Source organism: Passer domesticus, chromosome 1 (assembly GCF_036417665.1).
Source record: "Passer domesticus isolate bPasDom1 chromosome 1, bPasDom1.hap1, whole genome shotgun sequence".
Lineage (NCBI taxonomy): Eukaryota > Metazoa > Chordata > Aves > Passeriformes > Passeridae > Passer > Passer domesticus.
The window spans coordinates 46,264,095-46,291,297 of record NC_087474.1 but is presented as its reverse complement, the minus strand read 5'-3'; the positions used below and the strand labels follow the sequence as shown (position 1 = coordinate 46,291,297).

At 36.9% G+C, this 27,203-nt stretch overlaps 1 protein-coding gene across 2 annotated transcripts in view; it reads right to left on the bottom strand.

Moving 5' to 3' along the window:
- SEPTIN7 (septin 7) overlaps nt 1–21,495 on the bottom strand; it is a 62,932-nt gene extending 41,437 nt beyond the window's left edge. For both annotated transcript variants that reach the window (XM_064418163.1, XM_064418152.1), the window contains exons 1-2: nt 21,477–21,495; nt 18,664–18,766 (exon numbers count right to left, since the gene is read on the bottom strand). In XM_064418163.1, coding sequence (XP_064274233.1) covers nt 18,664–18,673 — 10 coding nt within the window. In that variant the 5' untranslated portion in view covers nt 18,674–18,766; nt 21,477–21,495. The remainder of the gene's footprint in view (nt 1–18,663; nt 18,767–21,476) is intronic.
- Between the last annotated feature and the right edge of the window lie 5,708 nt (nt 21,496–27,203).

Genomic DNA, 27,203 nt, shown 5'->3' with positions numbered 1-27,203 from the left:
CCTGCATGTAAACATGTCATGTGCTTTTATGGTTTCTCAGAGTTTTTACACATAAAAATCCCTCAGACTTCTAAAGCTTGTACTAGACATCTTATTTCCTCATAAACTTTCAAAGAAATCAGCCTCACCTAACAGAAAATACAAACTACTTCCTACATACAAGAAAAGCCAAACACTGCAATATTTGCATAGAAAGTTGTACTACAGGAACTAAGACTTTACTACTACACCTAAGGCCACACTTACACTTTTACTGGAAACAGCTATGCCCAGAAAAATTGCCCTCATTTGTAAGCAGTTATTATGGGCTTAACTGCAAATATAGACTTATAAAAAGGTTTATAAATTCTATTATTGCTCACGCTATTCCACAGCTGCAAAACCAAGTTTGGTTTTCTAGACACCAGTGGCCATCCCTTCCTCCCAGGCAGTTAGCCCAGGTTCCTCTTTTAGCCCTCTTGACTCTTTCTCTTTCTGGATGAAAGCCTCAAGGCAGATGGACTGAATGCTAACCAGCAAATTGACACTATTACCTGTAATCCTTGATGGGATCTTCTGATTTAACTTTTTTTTTTTCTGAAAGAAATCTAGTTCACATGCTGCCAGGCTGCCCCATGATATGAATGAAAACCCAGTAAATGGGGACAACTGAGAGATCTACTTAAAAAATAAATTTAAATCTTAGCTATAAATGAATTGCACACGGAACCATCTAGCACGTGAGTGAGACTTGCCAGTAACACTTGTGCTAATTGTCCAACTAACACCAAATGTAGAATAGAAAAAGCTTATTTATATTCTCTCCCAGAGAGAGAAAGTCACACAATTCTACAAAAAACTGTGCAGTAACAGCATCTGTGGAATTACCTGACATTTCTAATCTTCAGCACCTTTTTAAATACTAAGAGTCATCAAGAGGTGGTAGAATAGAAGGGATCTGAGAACAGGCAGCTTGACCAGTGACTTCCATCCACAAGGAATAAAAGTATTCTGGTACCAGACAAAAGGTATAGGGAGAAAACAGCTCCAATACTTCATACAAACATCTTTAATCCTGAATTTGGTGATCAAAGCAGTAATTTTAAAACCTGAATGCAGAATACTTCCCCAGTCTCAAGGAGCTTTTTACATGACCACTGTTGCTGGCCTTAGCTATCTCAAAGTTTTTCATAGATAAAGTATCTAATTATAGGGGCATAATTTATATACAAACCAAAAAGGAAACAAACCTTCCTTCTCCCCTCTTCCGCAAAACTTTAGGGTCTGTCTTCCCACACCCAGACTTGGGAGTGAGGAAGTAAGCTTTATTCAACCAAACAGGAACACACCCAAAACAGTTTTTTCCTTATATTCTATTTCATATATATCTGTATTAATGCTTTTGACTCCAGCTTCCTTACATGGAGCCTTGCTGTTGCTGTTGACTTCTTTTCCCTACAGGTTCAGAAGCATTGTTTCATTTACAGCAGAACAGTACTTTTTAGTCCTCAACCCCTCAGAGACAGCCTAAAGCAGCCACCAGTGAGTCCAAAGATACTTTACTGACCCCATCAAAAGACAGTGCTGGTTTGCCAAACTAAGCAGCACCATTCACACAAAATAGCAGAGATGTTCTCCCTTCCAGAGCCAAAGCTGAGAACTCTAACATTAGTGCCTTGGAATGCAATTACTGGGAGCAACCAATTGATTCAGCTGTTAGGGAGGGATGAGAAATTAGTTATATTCCATTCTATTAATGAATCTCACTCAAGAAAATAAACCTGAAAGAGTCTACATAAAATTATGCAATTTTTGCAACCACACTTCTACCCTCAGAGATCTCATAGTCTACAGAATACATTTTATTTACAATTCTAACATTAGTCCATTGACCCAGGCAGCAATATGCTGCAGAATATGGTTAGACTATTTTCAGTAGTATTTTGGCAAGTATACATGAGTGTCTTAAAAGAAACTGAATTTAGTACCTCTGGATAATAAAATTCTGAAAAAGAAGGATGACAGAGTATACAGCAAACATACTCCTACAAGAAATGCGTCGTTATATAACAGATCTCAGGAAACTTCATAAAAAACAACATATTTGAGCACCCTTTTGCATGCAAGTTTTATATGAAAGTAAATACATCAGTACTACTGAAAAAAAAAATCCCACAACATTGCAGCTATTAAGTCATCTATCTTTTTCACTTACTTTTTTCCATGATCACTGTTGGACTTAGAGCACAGGAGAAACACTGTTTTACAACTTCAGTGCATTTAACTGAGAAGGATCAACATTAGACAACTACTACATTTTGTATATCCTCAAACAAAAAGTGCCAAGAAAAACATGCCTTTAACAAGGCAGAAAGCTTTTTTACTTCATCCTGTTAAGAGCATACACAATAGTGCTTTGATTTATGGTCAACGCTGACTACTAATTAGCAGGATTAGAACAGAGATATTAAAAAGCCTGTTCTGAAAGGCAAGCTAGAGTAGTTTCGACAAGCTTGAGTAGATAAATTATCAACATAGTACAAGTCATAGTCATTATGCATAAACTCAAATATGCCCAAGAGCAAATGGAGACATGCTGAAAAAAATCCTAAAAACCACCCAAAAACAGCATTACACAACAACTTATATAAGCAAGTAAAAAAGGGAAAGTTTTACTGCATTTTAGCAAAACTTATACTTTGTATTAAAAAGGTTTACCAACCAAGTATTCTAAATTTTCTTTGCTACTTCATTAGACTCTTAAAAAACAGCCAAAACACACAACCATAATTTCCATATCCAGGTTTTGTTTATTTAAAAAAAATACAAAATCCAGATCCTGCTCTAAAGGTCTCTATAACTAAATGAGATTGGGATTACACGTGTCAAGAGAGCTAATGAGGGCAAAGAGCTTCAGAATAGCTTCTATATATTCTTTTGCATTCTTTTCAGCCATCTGTAGATTTAGACAGACTTCAGATTCAAGCACCCTTTGGAAGCAGTAAACTGAATCAACTTCTCAGTGAGTTACAAGGCAAAAAGTGAGAAAACCCTTCAGAACAGCAGTGGCCAACACACCCACAGAATTGCCGTGAGCCAATGGATCACTGTGCAAGAAACAATTCTGCACTTAACCTTTTACAGTGCCTGTCTTTGTAGGACATGAATCACACGAGTCAGATGAAGAGTTACCTCGAGGATTACTGCGTGGATTTAGTGGTACTTGATGGCAGTAAGGGCAGGACCAAAACTCATCTAAGGTTTCAACAGCAAACACCCACCAGCTTGCATGTAACAAAAACAGTAAAAAAGCTTCTGATAAAAGAGGTAAAGAGTATTCATGCTTTCAAAAATTCCCTGTGATACAATATTGAGAGCATTCCCAAAAAGCTCAAGTAGAATATAGGGAATTGCATTAATTCTGAACAGTCTACGCACAATGTCCCAGGCACACCTGACTGAAGATGTCACGAGCCTCCCCTTACAAATATGCTTTGTAACAACCTGTTAAGTGGCAACTCACTTATCCTAATCTTTCAGGGAAACATGGAACATACCACCTCTACTTCACACCATTTTGAGATTCCAAAGCAATCTCACCTCAAAGTCTGATGAAAAAATGCTGTGGTATTCAGCAGATTCAAATAAGAGAAATCCTTGTGGGGCATGGGGTACCATCTGGCAACCTCATTTTGCCAGAGGCTGAACAGAAATTCACCTGTTAGCATATTCAGCCAAGGAAGAAGGCTCTCCATGAGCCACAGCTCTCTGCTGCTCCTGCCCACCTTATCACCAGCCACTCACATGGTTTCCAGTTCTTCAGCAGCACCCAGTGCTAAATTTGAATCACAGGATTCAAAACAAGAGAGCAACACACAGCAGGTATATCTGTCCCAGTCACATTTTTCCACCTTTTTATCCATAGAAATTCGATTACTAATTATTTTTGCAAATCAAAATTTACACCTCAACACTAAGAACAATACAAAAAGTTTCCTATGTCTCCTGTTTTTACCTTCCCCCTTGGTACATTCCCACCTTCACCCCCAGCATAAAAAGTCCTCACCTTCTCCAAGAATAGCTCAAAGAACCACAGCTTTTGCTTGCTGCTAGAAGCAGATAGCTCTGAAGCTACACATATGTTTTGACATATGCAGTCACTTTGCCAGAATATGTGGAAAAAGCTAAAAATGGTTTTTGAACAGTAAGTAATAAAAAGCCTTCCAGAAAAGGTTCAAAGTGCATCAACAAAAAAGCTGCAGCCAGAAACATCAGAGACAAGAGCACTACAATTTATTTGGCATGAAAGAATGCTAAATACTCAACAGTACTGCTATGACACAGCAGCTTGAACTAAACAGGTAGAAAGGCACACAAGAGACAGCCCTTCATCTTCAACTCTCAGAAGCACAAACATATTCAAGATACAATTTAATCAAGAAGTCACACGTGAATATCTACAGAAACAAAACCAGTCTTTCTACTTATCTTAGTCTTAGCTAAAAAATAAAAGTTCCTGGGTTTTTTTACATTTATTTTTAATAATTATTTCAATGACACTTCATTTAAAAGCTTCTCACTGTATCGAGAAAACCCATCTGAGTTCACATCTTTTTGCACTTCCACGTAGCAGAATTTAACATAGAACTTCATCTACAAAGAGGCCTTATACAAAATCCAAAAAAGGCAAATCAGCAAATTGAGTCTGCAGATTATTACAAGTAAAAGAAACTGCACGTTTATGCTTCTTTGTAATAAATAGGTAACATTAACTGAGATGTCCATGTCACTCAGATAATACTATTCATATATGTGACAACAATATCTGACATGGAAAACCCTGGTGTTTAACAGGATAGATACTTTATGGGGAAATATGAGGCAATTACTGCCAATCTAAATTGGGCATATACACCCACCTCTCTTAAAGACACTGCAATGTGCAGTATTTCTGTGTCAAAGTTTACCTTTTATCTTTCTGTTGAGTTAAAAGTGCTAAGAGGCTCTCTCCTCTTACCCAAGAAGAGCCAGCCTCAAGCTCCATCGGAAGTGCACGGAGAGTAGGTTTGTTAGAACCATTTGGGGTTTTTTGCATGAACAAAAACAAGCAGGTTAAGATGTGACACAATTCTAGGATGTGACTCTTCTACTTTACTTGCAAAGGTGTAGTTCCCAGCAGCTGGAGAATTAGGAAGCAGTATCCCACTCCACATTAAAAATCTACAAATAACAACATGAAAAAAGCAAAGAAAAAAAATCCCATCACTTTAATAGTGTTTGGATATGGTACTTTCTCAAGAAGGAGCACAATCCATAAAAGTGTTCTGTAAAGCACAAATATGAAGAGCACATAGAAGTTATGAAAAGTCTCCCCAAAACCATCAAATGCAGTAATAAAAAAAATCACCTTTACTGTGGCAAGAGGTCTAACCTGAGTGCTTATTTTTGCATTTGGCAACTTAAGGATATCATGACCTTAGTGTGATATATCTGTAAAAAAACACTAAGAAATACGTAAACAAGTAAAAAAACACAACATGTTTAGTGAAGTAGTGAAGCATGGCCACTGCTTCACTATTATTAGTATTTCATTGTAATAATTTATTTATTTAAATATTAATCACATTCAACATGCATCAAACTTTTTTTTTTAAGCTGACAGCAGGAGTTTTAAGGAAACTGGTAAGCACACATATTGACAAACACAGCCTTATTTGAGTAAGCAGAAAAAGTTCTCTGTATCTGCCAGCAGTTAATCTTGCTAGAAACAGGGTAGTCTTTGTCTCCCTGCTTTTCAGCAACACAAAAAAAATCCAAGATAAGATGCAATAACATGTCAGTTTTAAGATGCTAGAAGAATAAGATAATCAACTATGGCTTTACTCACTAACTGCATTATCTTTTCTGTAGCAGTTTATTAAAAAAGACAAACACCAAGATCTTCACAATCTGCATACTGAAATTAGTGTAATTCAAATAAGAACTGCCATTTTATGCCATTTAATCAAATGTTATTAATTTCCATCTATTTTGAGGCAACTCAACTCTCTGGCTAAACTATTTTCACTTTCTCATTAACCCAATACTGTGAGAAGCCTAACTTCACCTGCAAAGCATGTCAGGACACAAATTGAACCACAGACCGATTCTAAAAGGTATTAGATTCACAAAGACTTTAGAGTCCTATCAAACTATCAACATCTTCCATCTTCCTGAGCTCTGTATCTGGTTGAAATGGTATAAAAGCATTTTCACAGTTCAGCCTTTTTGAGCCAAAACAAACCACCTCAATGGTAAAATGTGAATGGCAAAGATACCTTTGCAGCATCTCATCCATCATGATGGATCTCTACATGACAATGCTGTCTCTGGAAAGGCTTGGACTACTGAGTTCTTAAACTGATTTGAGAGAAACATTTGTCAAGTAATTTTAATAATCAGACTAGAGGGCCTACATTTCACCACAAGTTCAAGAAGGCAACTGACAGCAGACCACTATCATCAAGTGTGACTCCAAAATGGAATCGTGCTTAATTTTATCCAACCCAGCATCCTTTTCCTGAGAGAGGACAAAAGCAGATGTTCAAGAGAAACCACATGAAAGTGCCTTGAACAGTGGTTGGACCACATGATTTCTGAGAGATTCCATCCAAACAAACTATTCCATGATTCTGTAAAAAGTCATGCAAACAAACAGTGGTGCTTCCTTGAAATATCACTTACCTCCCAAAGTTTATGGTGCTAGTTGACAGTAATCTTTATTTTGACCTCTTCACAACATGTGTTTTTGAAAAGTTATAAATAGTAAACAAGAAACTATCAACAGCCAGGCCCACACACTATTAAATTCAAAATTTGTTTCTCAAAAACCAAAGGCATGGAGTTCAGCAAGGCACAAACTTCAAGCACAAAATGGCTGCTTAACATTTACTTGCAGGAGGGCTATTCTGCAGCCTTTTAAAAGAGCTCTATAGATGAAGACTCAAGAAACTGCAGGAGGCACGAAATTGGAGAAGTCTTCATCTCTGCCGAGAGCTGTTTTCTCCAAATTAGTACCATGACATGATTTCAGCTACTGTCATTATGATGATTCTCCTTCAGATTTCCTACTTATCCTGCTGTGTCTATCTTTGCCTGGTCTTAGTTAGCCACTCAACACCATTTAATAGGCACTAGAAATACAATTAGAGCACTCTACATTGTGTCCTAATAGCAAATTACGTCTTATAAATGAAGTTTATTTATAGAAAAAAAAGACCAAATAGAAAACTTCAGTTGAGTGCCAAAAATAGGAAACAAGAATGAATATATATATATATATATATATACATACACACACACACAATGCCTACAAGTTTGTCTGTTGATTACATAGCACAGCTGCTGCCTTGAATGGTAGGTCTCAACTCCTTTCTAATAAGGCAGGTATATAAAAATGTTATGCAACTAGTTGTGGAATAAATGCATTTACTGTTACTTAAAGCAGAAGCTGTTTTTGAGTAGAACCTCAAACCGTCCAAGTATCTGCAAAGCTCATAAAATACTTCCTCTGAGTCACTTATTTTATTCAGCCATCTGAATGCTTGCCATTTGACATAAATCAACCACAGCAGATAAATTCACAGTGAAATAAAAATCTGGACACTGTTCTCAGTTCAAACCACAGCCAAACAGTATATAAAAATCACATTCTTTTACTTATTGTAGACTGAAATAGCTGTGATAATTCAAGTCAAACTGTTTCAATCTGACAAATATTTAAAGCTAAAATCATCCAAGTCTCAACTAATTTCTCTGCATTCAGTCACTAAAAATATCTGATGGGAATGACTTTACTAATAAACAACAGTGGCTAAAAGGATCAAATTGTACAGATCAAGAACAGTATTTCAGAAACACAGCATGTTTTTCTTCTTAAGAACATGGATTCAGTTTTTTAACCACTAGACAGTATTAGTCTATTAAGTGGATTAGTAAACACCGTGCATTATTGGATTAAGGTCTACCTGTATTGAAGCACAAGTGGGCATTGCAAAATCACTGACAGAAGACATTGCCCTGCCGTAGTAATTGGTTCAGTTTTTTTATTTCAGTTACTCAGAAACAGGAGACAATATAAATACTTGAAATAATAATTCAAATAAAAATTTTACTTACTCTAAGATAGTAATAGAATAAAAATCGAAAAATTCTGGCACACCTTTACAGAATAAGCAAATGTGAAATGCTATTTTTATTGATACAGTAACCTACACAGAGGAGGAGTTTTGACAGAGCAACTAAGATCATACTCTTCAAGGTTTGACTTGGCTGGAGTTTCACTCAAGTTACCCAGTGCATCACAAATGCTGCCATGGAACATAGGTGGGGTGTGGGACAAATGGCTTCTTTTATCCTGCTCAAACCAACCTCTGCACCAGTTCCCTCACAGGCTTCAGAGTACATGGAAACAAGGTGGCTGTGTTTTTGTTGGAAGCTACTTTTTTCTGCACTGGAAGATTTGTACTAACAAGGTTACCTCCAGCTTTTTCAGAGCTGGGAGTGTCATACACTGACCTATACAAAGCAATTATATTATTTCTTTCCATAACTACCATTGCTGAGAGCACTGAAGAATGGTTAGTCATAAACCTGAACAAACATCAAAAAGGTTTTCACATTCCCCAAGTTTTTGGCCAGAAGTCTGGAGATACAAGGTTAGAATCTGATGACCAAAATGTTCGGAAGGGACATCCTCTTTAAAATAATTGCAATAAACTTGAACATTATGTTGCTAACCTATCAAGCAAAGCACCATCACACGTCATCCGAGAGCCAAGAAAACTCATCTTCAGGTCCTTAAAAACCCCCTTGTGTTATTTGTGTTATTCAGTCCTACGTGAAGAGAGAGTATTTTTACTGCAGGGTATTACATTAATTGCTCAAAGGCTTCTTTGACAGACTGTGCCAACGTCATGTAAGGCATTTTCTTGGATGACAAAAATAAAACAAACCAAATAATCTTCATCAATGTCAGATGAAAATAGCTAATAACGAAAACAGCAGAGCAAAAAATAACCGGAAACTGACAATAAACTGTCTCCATCCATCAAACCAAGGAAGAACAGATGGTAAAAGAATTGCTGACTTTTGAGACAAAGAAATTGTCTCCCCAAAAACCTACAGCTCCCTTTAAACTCTGCAGCGTGGGACAGAAACTTCAACAATATCTTGTCATCAGAAAAGTCATGTAGATGTGAAGACAAATTAATGGATCAGAGTTTAACACAGAGAGAAAGTAAATGTTTTACAGATTTACATCACAGGGTCCAAGGAGACAGTTATAGATGAAATATCAGCCAGCTCTTTACCAGATTATTACACCACAGTTGAACCACTCATATGAGTGGTTCATGAGCCAAACTTGGAATATTCCCGAGATTCTTCCCTACCATACTTGTGAATACAGCACATAATATTTCTGTCTTGAAAGACAGATGACACAGGCAACGTGCATGAAGGCAAGAACAACTGATGGAATTGTGCAGAAAATGCCTTTTGCTCCTCCATGCCATTTGATCTGATCAAGCATCAGCAACTGCTTATCTGATAATTATATACTTCAGCAGTGGTTTGTTTCACAGTTGTTCAGTTTAACACAGTGCTCATGATCCTGCACTGAAAAGTGTTCCACAGACATCCAATAACTTCTTCCCACTTCAGACCACTGAATTACTATTTTTTCACTATCTGAGCAACAGACAAGGGACCCACGATTCTAGATTTGCCCATAAATTCAAAACTCAACATATAATGACCTCAGACTGCTATTTTAAAAGGCACTGCTGCTTGCAGCTAAGATGTCACCTGGGAATGCTCCAGATTCTTTTCAAAAACACAAGCTGTCACCTTATAGAGAAAGCAACACCACTTCACATATCCCAAGCAGTAAAACAGCATGGCCAGATGCTGTTAGAACTGACACTTGATGTTTTTATTCAGCCCACATTTATCTGTGTCCTTCCATTGCATTGCCTCCTTCTCCACAGAAGGCTGAGTTTAATCCCCTTGAATCACAGACCATTTCTGCCCTTCTGAGGAAGCCTCTGTCCCACGAAACAAATTTGTTTAGTTTTCACAGAAGTTTCATGAGAAGAACCAGAATGATGCATTTTGCATTAACTCTGACAGACACGTGGTTCCACTCTGAAGATAACAGAACAATTCTGGCTTAAGGTTCCATCTATGACCCAAACCAAAGTTTCACTGACAAAAAGCTAGAAGTAACTGTGTAATTAGGAAACCAGGAAACCTCAAAAAAAACCTTTCAAGTTTAACAGAGGGAAGGAACTATATCAAATGGCATTACAAATTTAAGATAGCTGAAATCAACACTGACAGAAAATCAGCACTATTCCAAGACAGAGTGTGAGAGTTCTCAAATTTATGCTCTTGGTAAACTACCTATAGAGAAAAATCAGAATGAAAGTAAAGGATGACAGGAACTCAAACAGAAAAAAGTTATTTGATTAAACAGTCAGCTTCAGCAGCCTTTCTCCCCTCCAGCCACTGATAAATCTAAATAGTCTGCCTTAAGAATTGCATTATGGCAAAAATTACTGGAAAATACCAACAGATACACCATAAGAAGTGAGAAAAAATATTATTAGAAGATGCTCATTCTCTTTAATAACAGAAATTCAAGACAAGAGTATGGTATAAACTCTTAAATGTGCTCAGAACCTCAACAGAAAAATATCCCAACCCCAAAACAAAACAGTTGCACGTAACAGCCATACTACATAAAGAAAAATACTGGAAAAGGAAGAAAAACTAACTGTTTCAAATGGATTGACAAGGAAGATGTGAACTGACTGTTGTAAAATCAGCCAGAGGGAAAACAATCATATTGAATCACATTTAATGGGTCATATGGGCTTTCCTACCTATCCTAACTGGATATTTAGACCACAAATACTCCATCCAAGAATATCACTTTGGTGATAGAATGAACCTATTCCTTAAAAAAGTCTTCAGCTTTTCTTGATACGGCAGGCAAGACTAACATTTTCAGCCAACAAGAAATGAGAAGCAGTTTTAAATTCATACTGCACATTTATCTGCACAAAAAACTGGCTCATACTTTGAATCTCACTCTGGGCTTGTAGCAATGATAGCTTCAAAAAGCAGTGCTGCAGTACGGTGTTACCTGATTATCCGGGCTAAGGAACTGGAAACAGTATTCATGTGACTTCTAACACGTCACTGCTTACAAGATGGGCAACATTTCATTCACACCCAGCTCATACATGTGACAGCTCAGGACAATCTGTCGACTAGCAACAAAATAAGTGTTGGCCATCTGATAATCAGTTTAAGAAATAAAACATCCATTAGTTTGGTACCTTCTCTAAGATGCGCTCAAGTTCACACATTACTATTTATCCTTATTCTAATACCAAAATGCCAGACTGCATTCATTGCAGCTAAATTGTGACCTACAAACCTGTCATCAACACTAACAAGGACCAGGTTCAAATGCTGATCTCACCATAATGAACAAGCTTACTACAAAACCCTAAATATCAACAGAGTAATTGTGTGTTTGTGTGCATGTGCACACATATTTGGATGTGTAAAATCAGCAAACACATTTTTATTTAGAAATAAAACAAAAAATGGTAAGGTAGGAAAAGAAAAAAACACCTGGAAAAATATTTATGCAGTTAGAAATACAGCAAAGATGGCCTGAAGACAGCTAGTAATGTGACAGGATTGATTATGCAGGGAACCACCAAAACAATCCTCAAAGCTTCAAAAGTGAAAATGACACCTAACAATACAGAGCACAATCTCTCATTAGATGTTTTTATGAAATTTTCTGAATTCATCTATTAAAGATCCAGTGAAATAATTCACAGAATTTTTATAAGACTGACAAGAAAACAATTTATGGAAGAGAAAAAAAAAATTGGAAAAATTATGGAATAGAAAAAAAACCCCAGAATCATCACTTTTTTAAAAAAAAGGTAAAAGCCATTTAGATTACAGGCAGATTTTTGCCAAATTATGGGTTCACATCCACACACTTGGAAATACAAGTCTCTTCCCATAAAAAACTTTGCCAGTAAACAAAGAATTTGAATAGAAAAATTAGGATCTGACCAAAATACTGTCACATGAGAAATAGATCAGTTATGCTCACAATCACCAAAGCTTTGCAAAAACATTTTCTTTATTTTTCCAAGTAATATCTTAATATACTAATACTTAGTACTTAAGGTTAGTTGTCAGAACTTGAGCCATGTAATAGTAAGCATCCAATAAGAAGGACCTTACTGCAGTTGGCTTTCATATAATCTACTCAAGAAGCTTTGCATCCAAACACTTAATAAGAAAACAAAAATCCAAAGGCTCTTTAGAAGTTATCCAGTAAGCACTTCAATTCCAATTAATGTTGTAATTGCAAACAATTAAAAAATGAGAATTGAAGACCAATCCTATTAAATGCCAACTTTAGTTCTGTTCATTAGAACCTTTAAGCTACTGCACAGAGAGGAAAATGTTTAAAATGAGCTTAACAAAAATTAAGAATTTCTTTTTCCTATTGAGCGATTAAAAGCCATTATGCTATAAGAAACTTGTGAAAGTATTTGAAAAGCTATGGTTTCTAAGATAAGCTCAAATAGGTAGATTAACTGAATTTCCCTGACAATAAGTTTCACAATAACCCACCGTAAAGTTTCCATCAGGTTGTACACTTTGTGCAGGTTTTTTTTCCCCAGCAACAAAAAAAGAAATAGCAAAATACTACAAAAGAGGCAAAAGCAGCAAGTATGTTGGCAGCTGTAGTTCACTGCATTACAAAAGAAAGAGGGGGAAAAATAAGAGAAAACACATCCATAAACCAAAAAAAAGTATGAGAGAAGATTTTCTAACTGAAGCCAAGTACTCACATGAATATGCACTTCAAGCTCCCATCTGAAAGTAACTCACTGGAAAATCATGCAAGCCAGTGAACTCACTGTTAAGTTGCTGATCTTTCACATCTTGAAGAGACACTTATTTCTCCATGAAATATTTTCAGAATTCATCTATTCTGCCCTCCCAAAAAATGTTTATCAACCTCTTTCCACAAAAAGGAATAACAGGCAACTGATGAGGCATTACTCCAAAACAGAGGTTTCTCCAGAGGAGCATGTCACCTGTGGGCATACCCTGGCTCCATTCTGAGTTCACCAATTTCCTTTGGTTTTACCTCTGCCAGCTCTCCTACATTCAACCTATTTTGCTTTAGCACCCCCATCAGGTACATGTTAACGTATTTAGCCATCCATTCTTATACTTTGTAGGCATCATCAGTGGAATACAATAAATTACTTCTTTAAAGAATTCTGTAACCTTAAAAACAACCTTTGCTATATTTATTCTTCAGGGAAACCTTGTAATCCTGTGAACAAAAGCCCTGAAACTTAACTTTATTTTTATCTAGTTTTCTAAAGGATCTATTTCCATCATACCACAACAGTTGAACCCAGACTTCAACATTTCTTTATAGAAATAGTACCCTGAGAACTGGAAGATTATTAACCCAGATCCAGCTGTTACCAGGCAGTCACCATGCAAGTAGCCCAAAAGGGGCTGCAGCCAAAGATGTCCTATGGCACACAGGGCAGTTTTCAGAGGGTGAGAGAACTAGAGGAATTCAGGTATTCTGAAGAAAGAACTTTCAGGGGGAATGGAGGCAGGATACTTGCAAGAAATCTTGCTAGTTCTTTTCCATCAAGTGCTTCTTCTTTGTAAAAACAACAGGACTCTACCCCAGTCCTGCACTCCCCTGACCGCATGCACCAGGCACTGCACACTCAGCAATGGCAGTGCAGGATCCTCACCAGCCAGGCAATGAAGGTCACACCAAAGGCCAAACACCTACTCAGATACTGTGGTAGAGACACGACTGAAACCTTAACTAGGAGCATTTCAAATCACAGCAGATCAACAAGAACTGGCAACATCCCAAAACTCCTCCTACTTAGTTGCACTGCCCACACACAGGTTACTTTTCATTTAATTATTCTTCCTATCCTGTGATAAATGATTTTGTTCCTGGCATTGAAACTGACAGCAAGTAAAGAGTATCTTTAATCTGTGAGTAGCTAAGTGTCTTAGTACCACTGACTGGTTTGATAAATAAATTGCTTCAGAAAGGGAACAAGTGAAGGGGGTAATTTCAGTCAGAACATGATCAGAAGATACAAGTATTAAACTGGTCCAAGCTTTCTTCAGTGAACAATAAAAGCATTTTAAAATCAGGGTGTGCTGCTTCTTTAATGTAACTTCAAGTCTTACAAAATACAGTCCTTCTCTTTGCACCCATGCCAAAAAACCATGTTTAAACAAACCCCTTGAGTGTGCATATAATTACAAATGAAGGACTCCAACAATATTGCATGGCATTTTCCTTCCAGTTGTAATCTACAGGTGATCTACAAGGCTAAAGGAACAATTTGGAAACAAAACAGGCAATTTACTATGGGAGAGGTTTCAAAACAGCTTTCAAAATCAAAGCTACCAAACAGTTGCTCAAGAACTAGAAAGGTCTTGTGGAAACAACTCAAGTGTTCTGTAATTTGGAAATCAGATGACTTAAAAAACCCCCAAACTTGAAAGTCCAACTTCTAATGTGACTCATGAAGCCTGAACACTTTGAAATATACAGCTCTAGCAAAAAGTTACCACAAACACATGTTCTTAAGTACATAAGGTCTATAGAAGAAAGGAATTTTTAAGAATCATGACTTTGCATCTACTTGGGTGTTGGTTTAAATCCCGTTACCAGCGTCATTTCAATACAACAAAAGAGGGATTTCCTGACTCAGTGTTTAGAAGGAAGACACACTGAAAAATAACTATTTGTTCCACACCTCACATACACTAAAGCAAAAACACACACCCACTACTTAAGCAAGTGTAATTATATTAACAAACAGACAGAACTACAATTCCACAATTAAGACTTTCTTTAATTGGGAGTTACTAACCACAGTGGTATTACTTCTGGAAGTTTTCTTTTTTTAATCATCTGACTTAAACATATACTTTAGTCCAAAAAAACCCATACAGCAGAGAAGTACAGAGAATTCTCTTTGGATTTCAGACAGACTAAATATTTATGTCGGGTTCTCAAGTGTTTCAATAAATGTCTTATACTTGAAGAGATTACACAAGATTATGAAGGAAGCAGGCTACCAAGGCAAACTTGACATTTTTTCCACTGCTGAGCTTTAATGCTTCAGATGTAGAATCAGTTGCTTTAAACCACTACTTATATGTCTTACTTTGAAAGCATCAAGAATGGAACTCAGTTAAATGTGTATTTCTGCTCACTTTATGTCATATCCTCAGAGGAGGTGCTTGTGAGTTTTTACTCTGCAAAATCAACTTGCTGCAGAAGCAGCATGATGAAAACTACTGCTTTGAGAATATAACTAATATGAAATTCTCATGAAGATGAAAGACAAATCAATGAAAACTGATTAATAAGGAAAACAAAGGGCTTTCTCAGTCTTCAGTTTCTCAAAAAAGTTTATAAACACTAACAAAAAAATCAATACAATTTGGAGAAAAGAAACAGAGATAGAAATGTCAAAATGTGTATTATGGCGAAATATTATAGAGTAACACCAGTTTCTATTAAAGTTTACTTTTCAATGATTCTTAAAACATTTGATATAAAAAAGTTATTTTGACATCCTCTTTTTATACTTGTATGTGTGTAGTTCATAATTACTTCACCCATTAGTTGTGTTTAATGTAAACACCATAACACCTGGAAATCAGCAGCTATACTTTACAGAAAACAGCTCACTAACATTATAAGTATCAGATACATCAATCCTACCATGTCCTGACTCAAAAAAGCAAGTTACAGACAGAAAACTGTCCACATGGGTCCAAACCAATGCCACCAACCAACTTAGCTCAGGAGGAGAAAACCTGCTCCAGAAACCATTCTCTAGGCTTTTCAACAACTACTCGGCCTTATGCAACCCCACTGGCCAACTTCACTGGCACAAAGAAGAGCAGGAAGCCACCACACACTGCTATGGGCAGCTCCATCATTCCAGGGCAATAATAACTGGGGAAATACGCATTTTCTGTACTCGCATTCACACTTCAGGCACAGGAAATGTTCAGCAAAATTAATCTACTTCCCTGCAAAATTCTTAGTGAAACATCAGATCTGTTTGGTGCTGTACTTACTACTTGCTCAATCACAAAAATCTTACACTGTTAAACTGAAAACAGAATTGTTTCTACAGCAGTAGAAGCACACACAATAGTACAACCATAGTGTTACATTCCCCCCAAACACTGGTCAATTTTCATACTACACATTCCAAAGACAAAAAAGCCATATACAACACTATGCACATCTATTAAGTCTAACTGGTAATTCCACACTAATGTACAACAGGAAAACAGTTTCTACACAAATGCCTTAGCTGTGATATCAAACTTCATGGACACCTGAAAATAGCTGGACATGGATCCCAGATATGATTTGTTTTCTTTGTTATACCTGTTTAGTAACCACAAGCATTGTTTTTCTCTTTTTGCCTTTCAGAACAAATGGGTAACACACTGACACTGACTATCTCCAAATAAAGCAGTCAGCAAATCAGTAGTTGTGCAATCTGCAGTAAAATGTAGCCATGCACACATGACTCTTAATAGTAGAAAGAGCAAAAGAATATTTTAGATAATCTCCAAGACATAATACATCCAGTATTCTTATTTTTCCAGCATTAACCATACACAGATAAATACTACATTCTAACTTTTAAACTTTACCAAGTAGATTATAGATAATTCCATTTACTATTACAGATTTGTATCATTATGTCAGCTAAAGACCTCAAACCAAGTTACAGTACACTACCTCACAGGATGAATACAGCAACAAATAATTACAATCCTAACAATTTACTTGCAGATTGCATTACAGTGTTTACCAACACAAGTGATCAGTAATACACAAATGATTTCATCTTCATATTTAAAAACAAACACATTTTTTCAGGGCATACTATTAGCAGGCACTCAACTTTGAAACAAAATAATTTCTCTACCCCACCCCTCCCCAAATGTCCCCAGAACACTAAAAGATCAACCATCATTTTGTTTAAACACTCACTATCAAGTATCTGATTTCTATACTTGGGAGTCAAAAGAATAGAATCAGAGGCATTTTTAATTTAGCAAAATACTGCCACCTCTCCTAGTAAGCTTCCAGACAGTGGCACATATTTCCATGCAAACAAATGAAGTCTTAGTAGTAAGCACAAAAATAAGAAAACTAGTCAACATCTCATTTTCAATCTAATTTTGGACCAATTTTTCTTCTTGAGAGTCTTCCATCTTCTACAGCTTTCCTAAATGTAATTGCTTTAAACTATACTACCAGGAAACAAGAGAACACAGGCTGCAAAGTTGCCTCATTCTCCAGTTGTATCACATTCCTACATCTACCACTTATGAGGATGGTTTCATCCCTTCCTCCTTTTTATTACCAGCAGATAGCAGAAAACCAATTTTACTTTAGACTTAACAGTTTTGTACTAAATAATTATGTACTTGGATGCTAGACTATAAAGGAACCAGCCATCAAGTTCCAAAAGAAAAAAACAACCCTCAAATTTGAAAAATTCTAGCTCACTTTTGTAATCAAAAGAAAAACATAGATGATATATATATGCAATGAGTTTGCACCAATTTGCCCTTGATTTCTAACTCTGTCAATAATACTGTTATGTTACATGCTACATGCACATAAAGCCTGCTCAAGAAATCCATTGTGTTGATGACAAAACAAAGCACTATCAAGCTAGCCAAATTACATATGATAGAACTAGATAACAAAGTGACAGATGGCTATTATAAAACATTTCTAAATTATTATTATTATTTTTCTGATTAGCATGCCAAAACAGGGTCACATATCCAGTAGCATCAGTTACACACCAATGTAACCAACTTTAGTAACAGTCTATTATGATAAAAGTACTCAAGAGTGAGACAAAAAAAAAAAAAAAAGAAATGAGATTCCCTAGCAGGAAAGATGACAAATTTGGGTCATGACTGAAGACTAAATGAACTGTTCTGAATGGAATTATTCATTCAAACTAACGATAATTTCCCATTTACTGTAGTCCACAGGGAACAAACTGTTTACATTTGGTTTTCTTTGCAACCATACAAACTAGAAAGGTTTGTTTAAATTAAAGCTTTGATTTTGCAGCATAGTTTTGTGGCCACAGAAGTGCAGGATAGACAAGATCCTATTGCCTGGTTATGTACAAGGTTTGCCGTGTTGCACTCAACCATAAAAATTTCTTTTTTATTCAAATGAAAATCAAGTTCAAATTACTTCAGTCATACTTGCAAGTAGCATTTTAGACCAGATCCACACCAAACTGTTTTCCTAAGATGATATAACTACCCAGTTCTCATCATTTATTTGTCTCCTCATTAACTTGTGGACCAGATATGTTCTTTTTAACCAACCTAAATTTATCAGTCCAGCAGTAGAAGATCCATGTTTTCTCCTGAGATCATGCAAAACATACTTACATCACCATCACAGATTTTAAGAACTACATCAAAATACTTCTAACTATCAACGTTCAAAACAAAGAAACTTACCTACTACCATGAGCGTGAACTCAAATCCTCTCTTCACAGACTTCCGGTAAACTTGATTTGGAAGATTTGCAAACCCCACATATCCTTCAAGGTTCTTCTGTTGCTAAAGCAAGAGATATTTAGGAAAAAAAAGTTAAAAGGAAAGCAAGTAATTTCTTAATAGACTTGTCTTCTTAGTTATTGAAATGTTCACTTCATTTTGACCTTTGTAGAAAAGTGCTATCTACCCAACCTCTCAACAACCCAAGCTGTCTACATTCAAGACAGTATAATGACTACAGAAAAAAATTGCAAAAAAAAATTTGTTTTGACTAGATGGCCAAAGAACTGGCACAGAAACACAGGCATACTAGGAGTATTTTGGGCAAATGCAATTGCCATATTATGACTGTACAAACACAACAGTGAGCATGTGCAAACAAATTAAAACATGATCAGCTTGGTACCAATGCCCATTTGAAACACAGGCCAGCAGTATGAATGCACCCTTCCTATACTTCCAAGTCATGGTGGTACTGCCTCAACATGATGGGGACCAACTTGACACCTCTGCTTCTGTGTCACTCAACTGGAGGCCTTCATGGTAAACCCAGATTTACACTAATGCAGCACACCTTGCATAAATTTTCCATATAGGCAAAACTACAGTTGCCTTGTACTCTTGTACCCAAAATAGTGCCTACTGTGAAACAAGAGAAGAATTCTGGATGTTAGCCATTACTTCTTGTCACCACATTAATGAAAATGCTGGAGGTGCTTAAAATGCCTCCTCCTCATTGTACTAGATCCAGCAATCTTTCAAAGCTCAACTGTGCTACCTTTACACTACTCTTCCAGCACAATCCTACAACTGTTTGTTTATTAACGCAGCAGCTCTGAGGATTGTCTTGTGAGACTGGATAATTTAGATATTTTATAAAGATTCTCAAAACACTTTGAGACAACAGTCTTCTAAAAGCAACACAAGGCACTGCTTGTCATGGAGCAATGATTCCAGTCTTTAGGCATTATGTCCATGCAAAGTTGAGAGGATGTCATGTGATGGTGGTACTGCCTCACTTTCAGGGTCTGAGAGCTGTATATACCCACAGAGCTCAAGTGCTGTCTACAAGTTCAAATTCTACTCCCTAAAATTATCTTTGTGAGCAGAGAGGAACACTAAAAAATAATTTGTAAAAAAATTTTCTACTGCAGTCACTCTTGGTCAGAACTTCTCTGTATGGGATACAGTACAGTTAATTCAAGTTTGGTATGTGGTTGACTCATTTATTTTGACATTTTTTCTTTCTAAAACTGGCAGAATAAGTTCAATGCAGTAATAATTCAGAATTTTAAAATTAAAAATATTTCTTTAATTGAAGCAAGGCTATAAAACCACTATCACCTTTAAAGTACTGAATGCAAGAAGAACTAACTTCTTGGCAGTCCAACAGCACTAGTCAATAAATGGACTCTCAGTTTTAAGTCGCCCAACTGATTTCTCCATTTGGCAAACAAACTATTAATAATCTCAAATGAAACTACACCATTGCAAAGACTAAGTTAGAGGCTCAAGTTTCAATACTCATAACACAACAAACATTATTACTTCCCTAAACTTAGGAATCTTTGCACTGTGTTATCAAGGAACTCCTTTAAAGAAGCTTTTTGTTTCAATATAGCCTTTGGTGCAGCTATAATCTCATCTGAAAAGTTTTAAAGCATGTTAAAAATCAGCCAGGAATTTAAAATCCAAATATTTGTTTTCATTTTCCAATCTATTACTACATGTAAGGAATGGAATTTATCACAATCTGAAACCCTGAGCTGGAGCCAATGCTTCAGAGATATTACATGACACACAGGTCAGTGCTGTTTAAGATATTAAAGGGCTCCTTAACAGTGCAGGTCCTTAGTAACCATTAAGGACATGGAACTCTACTCATCCTGCCAGATATGAAATATCTAATCACAGTCACACACTCCTAATAGTTCTTCTTGTCAGTCACCTGCATTTTTTAGTATCTACATACCTTTTCATGTGTGTTATGCTTACCAGAAACAGCTCACCCTGCCATAAGCTAATTCTTTTGCTTAAAAAAATTTAAGCAAATTTAATTAAAAGGGTTTCCGTATAATTTTTGTTTTGAACTAAAGTTATTTCTTTTCCCTTTCCCTTTTTAAAGAGCTCCACACTTCAGATAGTTTTACTCCTATGAACTTTTAGATCACCGAGTATGAAATGCTAAAAAAGAATAGATGGCAAATTTTGGGTTGTTTGATTTATTAAGTGGGTCTACATTAATTACACCTACAATTTTAGTTAATGAAATAAAAATGGTAGTAACCAGAAAGAGGAAGATGTATGAAATGTTACAATGGTCATTAATGTTGTGTTTAATGTGAGCATTTGCCCTCAATGGGAAAGAGCCTTTTAAAAAACTGCAGCTGGATGCCAGGTTCAGATTTCTGGTATACCAATTAAAACTGAAGATTTCAACATACTGGTTTTTTTAATGGTTGCCTTTGTTCATAACTTGCCACATCTAAAGAGACCAAAACAAATTAGGAATTGAGTTTCTTTAATTCCTGCAATAGCTTTTAAAAGAATTTAGTACTTTTTTTGTAAAAGAGTTGACTTCCACTGTCTTCAACATGGTGCCAAATGAGATCTCATGTTTCTAATGCTTACGATACCTTCCCCTTAATTTTCATCCCTTCCTGATTTTCAACTAGCTGTTATCTAAGCTAAATTTTAGTTCATCTACTAAAAACATAATGCTGCTTCTCTTCCTACATTAGCTGTAAAACATCTGCATCAAGGTAATACTTACAGCTACTTTGTAAACAACACATTTCCATCATTTTCACGATTGAAGATATCAGGAGAACACATCCAGAAGTAGTCCAGTAAAAAGATGAATTTCAACCATTGCAGTAACGAGTCCATACAGGTGCAGCCGCAATCCAGAGAGAGGAACAGGGGAAATGTGAGAAAGAAAAGAAAAGTAGAAAAAGTTACTTACATTTGATCAAAGTAACTCACAGTATTTCCCATCTGGTATGCTCAGGATGCAGCACTTTAAGCAGAATCACAGAATGGTTTGGGATGGAAGGGGTACTGAGGAACTTCTAAACCCCCTGTCATGGGCATGGACACCTTCCACTAGGTGAGTTTGCTCTAAGCCCCATCGAACCTGAACTTGGACACTTCCAGGGATGCAGCATTCACAACTTCTCCGGACAATTGGTTCCAATCCCTCACCACCCTCACAATAAAGAACTTCTTCCTAATAGCTAATCTGCACCTATCCTCTGTGAGTTGAAGGCCATTTCCCCTTGCCCTCTCACTTCACACCCTTGTTAAAATTCCCTCTTCACCTTTCTCGAAGGCTTCCTTAATTTACTTTGTTAGTAACCTTAATTTAGTTTGGATTATACATAAGACAACCTAATTTCATGAACTCCAGCCATTTAATGATCAATACAGATGGCTATACACTAGCCCTTTTTACTTCAGTTATTCAGCATGTTTTTTGTTTGCCATATGCTACCTAAACCTGTACTGGGTTCAGGGGTGTTTCTTCTTCTGAGGTGTTCACTAGAATATGCAATCTCATTTCACCACACTACTGCACAGCATCTTTATTAGTGTGGAAAAGGTACAAGGATCAAAGCCATCATCCCCCAAATGTCTCCCAGGATTCTGTATTTCTAAGTCACTTTACACATTCAGTGAACAGTCTCAATTCACTTCATTTGCAACACTGAGCATTAGAGCACTGCTGCAACCTTGGGCACAACTGTCATGGTTCAACAGCCAGAAAATAAAGAACAAAGCAGGGAGCACAAGCTAAGTGTCTGTTCAACAACATCTAACTCTGTGCGCGACAAGAGGTCTACAACAGCTCTCCAACACACCACTTACAATACCTTCACTAAAAGCTGTATCACAAAGGTCCTGTTTGTCACTAAACGTCTTCCCATGCTTGAGTATTTCAATATATTGATACCAAAAAAGTAAAAAAAAAAATCTTAATTGCAAATTCTAGGCCAGCAGTTAAGATGCTTCTGCACCTTAATATCTAATTTTTAATCAATCCCATAGTTCCAGAGTCTGTATTTATTTTTAGAAACTTTACACTGTGATGGAAACTGCAGTTCAAAGTGGCACTGAAGTCTCCTTTGGCTTTTCTACCTAATGCAATATGAGCTTTCTGTTTCTACAACCCCCTTCATGTTCTATCAGCATCCAGAGCCATACCAGCTCAGCACACTGGGTACGCTGCTCTGTACTCTTCTGAGAGGACAAAAATGCAAAGCACTGCTGATCAATGCCAGCCCTTCTCTGTGCCTTGCAGAAAGGTGGCACAAGATGCTCTGGGAGGAAGCTCCCTTTGTTTTGGGAGGAAGACAGATGCATATGCAGCAGAACCAGAGTGCAGGCTGGAACATAACTAATACTGCAGATCCCACAGCAGTCCCAGTACTCCAAGATTTTAATATCAACCACCTTAAGTACTACATTACTATCAGGTATCATGTTGCACATCACTGCTTTCAACTGTGAAAGAAGTTGACATCATCAGCACTAGTTCACCAAGCGCACACAGGGGCTTCCTTCCCAGGACAAAAGCAGTACTATTTCAAATCCTATCATCCAGCAAGAACAGCCACATGGGCCACACCAAAGCTCCTGCCTTCACCAGTGGCTGGAAACATACATCCATAGGTAGCACTTACAGCAGAATAAACAGAGCAGTGTTTCTCTTAACACCTCCACAGTCACCAAAGACCCACCTCCCAAGCATTTAGGATGGGGTATTTCTTCACTTAAACAGCATTTGAACAATTTCTCTTCCCCACACACTCTTCTTATAACCACAAAAACAGCATCCACAAAAGTCCCTGTAGGAAGGACTCCCTCTGTACATTGTTAAAAGGATGACTTTATAATTTCAAAATTACCTCCTGTTAGCACAGTAGTATCTTCATTGGAAAACAGCCCCAATCATCTAACATACTGCATTCAAAAAAGCCATTTCATGTCTCTGATTGCTCCTGATGCTCTTACACAATTCTGCTCTAGCTCTGTACTCTTCTGAAGAAGCCAGGGCAAGAGCTACACAGTATCCAAGAAGCAAAACACCGATCCAAAGTCTGACCATGTGCTACTTCCTACTCTCTCATCCTTTTACCAATTCCCAACATGCAACTTATGTGATTCCTTTCAAGCAGTGAGCTGATGACACTGTGAACTGTACACAAGACCTCACTCCTGAGCTCTAAAAAATGTTCACAGCTTGTCACTGAGCCTACAGCACAGCAGTCCACGTGTATCACTTTACATTCACCCATGATGCATTCCAGTTATCACTGCATATCAAGCCTTCTAATATTTTCATGTTCTTGTAGTTGTCAGCTATCTCCAATCTAACTCGGCACAAATGAAGGCAAGCCATACAATTATAAGTCTGGCCTTAGATGACTTTCAGTGCATCCACTCTGCGTACTCAATGTTGCTTTAATGTACATCTCCCTCAAGCAAAATGTCACAGCCCACATAAACCAGCTGCAGAGCTTGTGTTTTTGGATCCATCATCTGAATCAATGAATTAATAGCCAGCAGCAAACTGCTTTAACTATGCAAATGAGTGAAAAGAGAAACGAGGCACTAGTGGCTTCCCAAGCAGTTCTAAAGCTCTAAGATCACCGATTAAAAAAAAAAAAAGTAGTTTCTTTTTAAATAAGTCTATCATCTTTGTTATTGCCCAGACACTGTAATTCACATTTCTCCTTTATTCTGGGATGACTGTGTTCAGGAATGAAATTTGAAGTCATTCTTCAGATATTACCATCTGAGCCAAAAGATGAGTCTCTGGCCTAAGGTCTAGTGCCTGACAAAAGGGCACATCTTATCCCTCTGACTAAAAGAAGACAGAAGTCCAAGGTGACCTAAAGCCATTTTTTACCTCTACGATGTGCAACCTGAGAGTTCAGCTCACACTGAACACGGGTAAGTGCAGCTTCTGTGCACTGGTACCAACCAACAGCCTGTAATATGAGGTTATGAAAACTCTTTGGAGATTTATGACATAGCCAAACTAGCAGCAAATATCAATGAAGACAGCTGGAGAGAAAATAGAAGACCAAACAGAAAAGCAGTGTGACATCAAGGAGTCACTGTCCTTTCCAATCAAAGTTGGTTTTAGCGCTTCTCAATCAAACTTACTCTAAGAGAAAGAAATACTTATTTTTCCTCTAGTCACCTCCTAGGAAATACTGCTTTTAAAAGTACCCAGTAATATCACAGAAAACCCAAAAGTTGTTGAAATCTGACCACAACACAAAGTGATACTAGAAAGGGCAGATACCCTCTGCATTTGGCATATGATAGCAATGCTTGTTGTCATCAACAATGAAAAGCTGATCATTCTTCATGTATTTCACACAGCTGGAACCAGGAGCACCCTCTGAGCACAGTATTTTTTTTCTACAATCTGCATTTGCTATGGTCTCAATTTACTTTGGTAAAGTAACCAGACACAGGGCAAATGTTCTTTATACACAATTTACTTTACTCAGTGCTGCTAAAACTCAAGAATTTGCTCCTGCTCTAACAATTATTTCAATAATTAACATAGCATTTTTAGAACTTTTAGCTGTATTTCTGCAAAACCCTTTAGCCATGCAATATCCTACCCCCATGCTGCGAGTATGACAAGTTTGACAGTTGCTGGTTCTGTGCATAACAACTGGTCTATAAGCACTGTTTACTTCTATTTCATCCATTATCCCTGACTGGCAACTTTTTATTTTCTTCTTTCTGAACACTGCTAGTTATTTGAAGTCTCCGCATCAATACAGAGAAGCCTCCAAAACTTGCAAGAAGACCTTATCAACATCTTCAAAATCCCTTTAAATTTTCTACAGTTTATCTAATCTTGCATTTTTTCAACTTGTCAATTGAGAGGCAATACATAAAGAAAACAAGTAAGACATCTCCCCATCTTGTCTTCCCACATCTCAGAGACACAACTGCACATCTTGCAACTTAAGAGTTTTTGTTACTCCATTCTTAAAATAGATGCTTCAGGTAGCAGTATTTAGTGTAATAATGCTTCTACAATCCATGAGCATGTGTTAAGATAATATGCAGTACCTCAGCATTGACTTTTTTCTCTGCAAAACCTCTTAAGATAAACACAATGCATATTAAAAAAAAACAAACAGGAAAAAAAACAAAGAACAAAACAACAAAGTATGGAAATAACATAAAAGGGAAACTCCTCAGATCCATTTACGAAGTTAAACTTAAGCTGAGCATCTCTGAACACATTTGTCCTTTCACTATTCAAAGTAAAGTAAAAATATTTGCTGGGTCAGTAACATCTGCTGTAATCTGCATGACAGAAGTCTTGCACTGATGGACAGGAAATGAGCACTTCTCTTCCCTCAAACAGACATCAGCTTCAGCCTTTCTTTGCTTGGAAGACAAGACAACAACTTTATTTCCAAGCGTGAACTGAAGGACTGAAGGTATGGCCTACATTAGAAAAATAAACAATATTTTCATAAAGGATTGAAAAAAAAGAAAATCCTTTCTATGCATAACCACAATTATGCATTGAAAGAAGAAAGATCCTAAGAAATTAGGATCTTTTTTCAGTCTCTAATAGCAAGCTGAAGAAGTCAATAAGTGCTAATTTCAAACACTGATCCAGTGTATGTACTAATTCCTCAAAATCACACTAGGCATAGTGAGTGAGCAGGTGGAGAATCAGCTTTAGGCTTTCCCTCTTTTTTCCCATACCAGACACCATTGTCTGGCTTATTAAAAATAGTGCTGAAATACATGTGATGTCAAAGAGCAAAAGGACTCTACTAGAAAGAGTAGACAACATAATCTGTCTGTTAAGCTACAGGAAGCATGTCCAGGAGGAAAGCAGAAAACTCCAAAGAAAAACAAACAGGATGTAGTAGGCACACTACTAAGCTTAAGTTCTCTAGTAAAAAGAAATCTGAGAGACTTCAGAGCCAGTGTACAGTAAATACACACAGCAGCTATAGCCAACACAGCCACTGCTGCACTTCTTCGAGCAGCCACAGTGCAAGAAAGCAGACAACTACAGGAAAACGAAGCCAGTTAAGTAGTAACTAATTATAGTTACAGAAGGGGCAGAGAGGGAGGAAAGTTGTCAAACTATAAAAGCAGGCCTGTATAACTAAAACATACAATATTAAAAAGTTCTACCCATGATGACTCTACAGAATAATTCAGGCCAGCCACACACATTGACAATTTTTTGTATTAGTTCAACCTCCACTAGAATTAGCTAGCCAATTAATTCCTAATTAACAACAAAGTAAACATGTTTTGCATTTTAGATGAAATTTTAAAGGACAAGAATACTATTTTAAAGCTGCTTGAGTGTTTGTGCATTTCCCCCTTTATTCTGGCTTTTAAAAACCCCTTAGTCTGCCTGCAGAGAGCAGCACACAAACCACCATCACATAGCAACTTGCATCCAACCAAAATGACCAACTAGAAATCACATTTG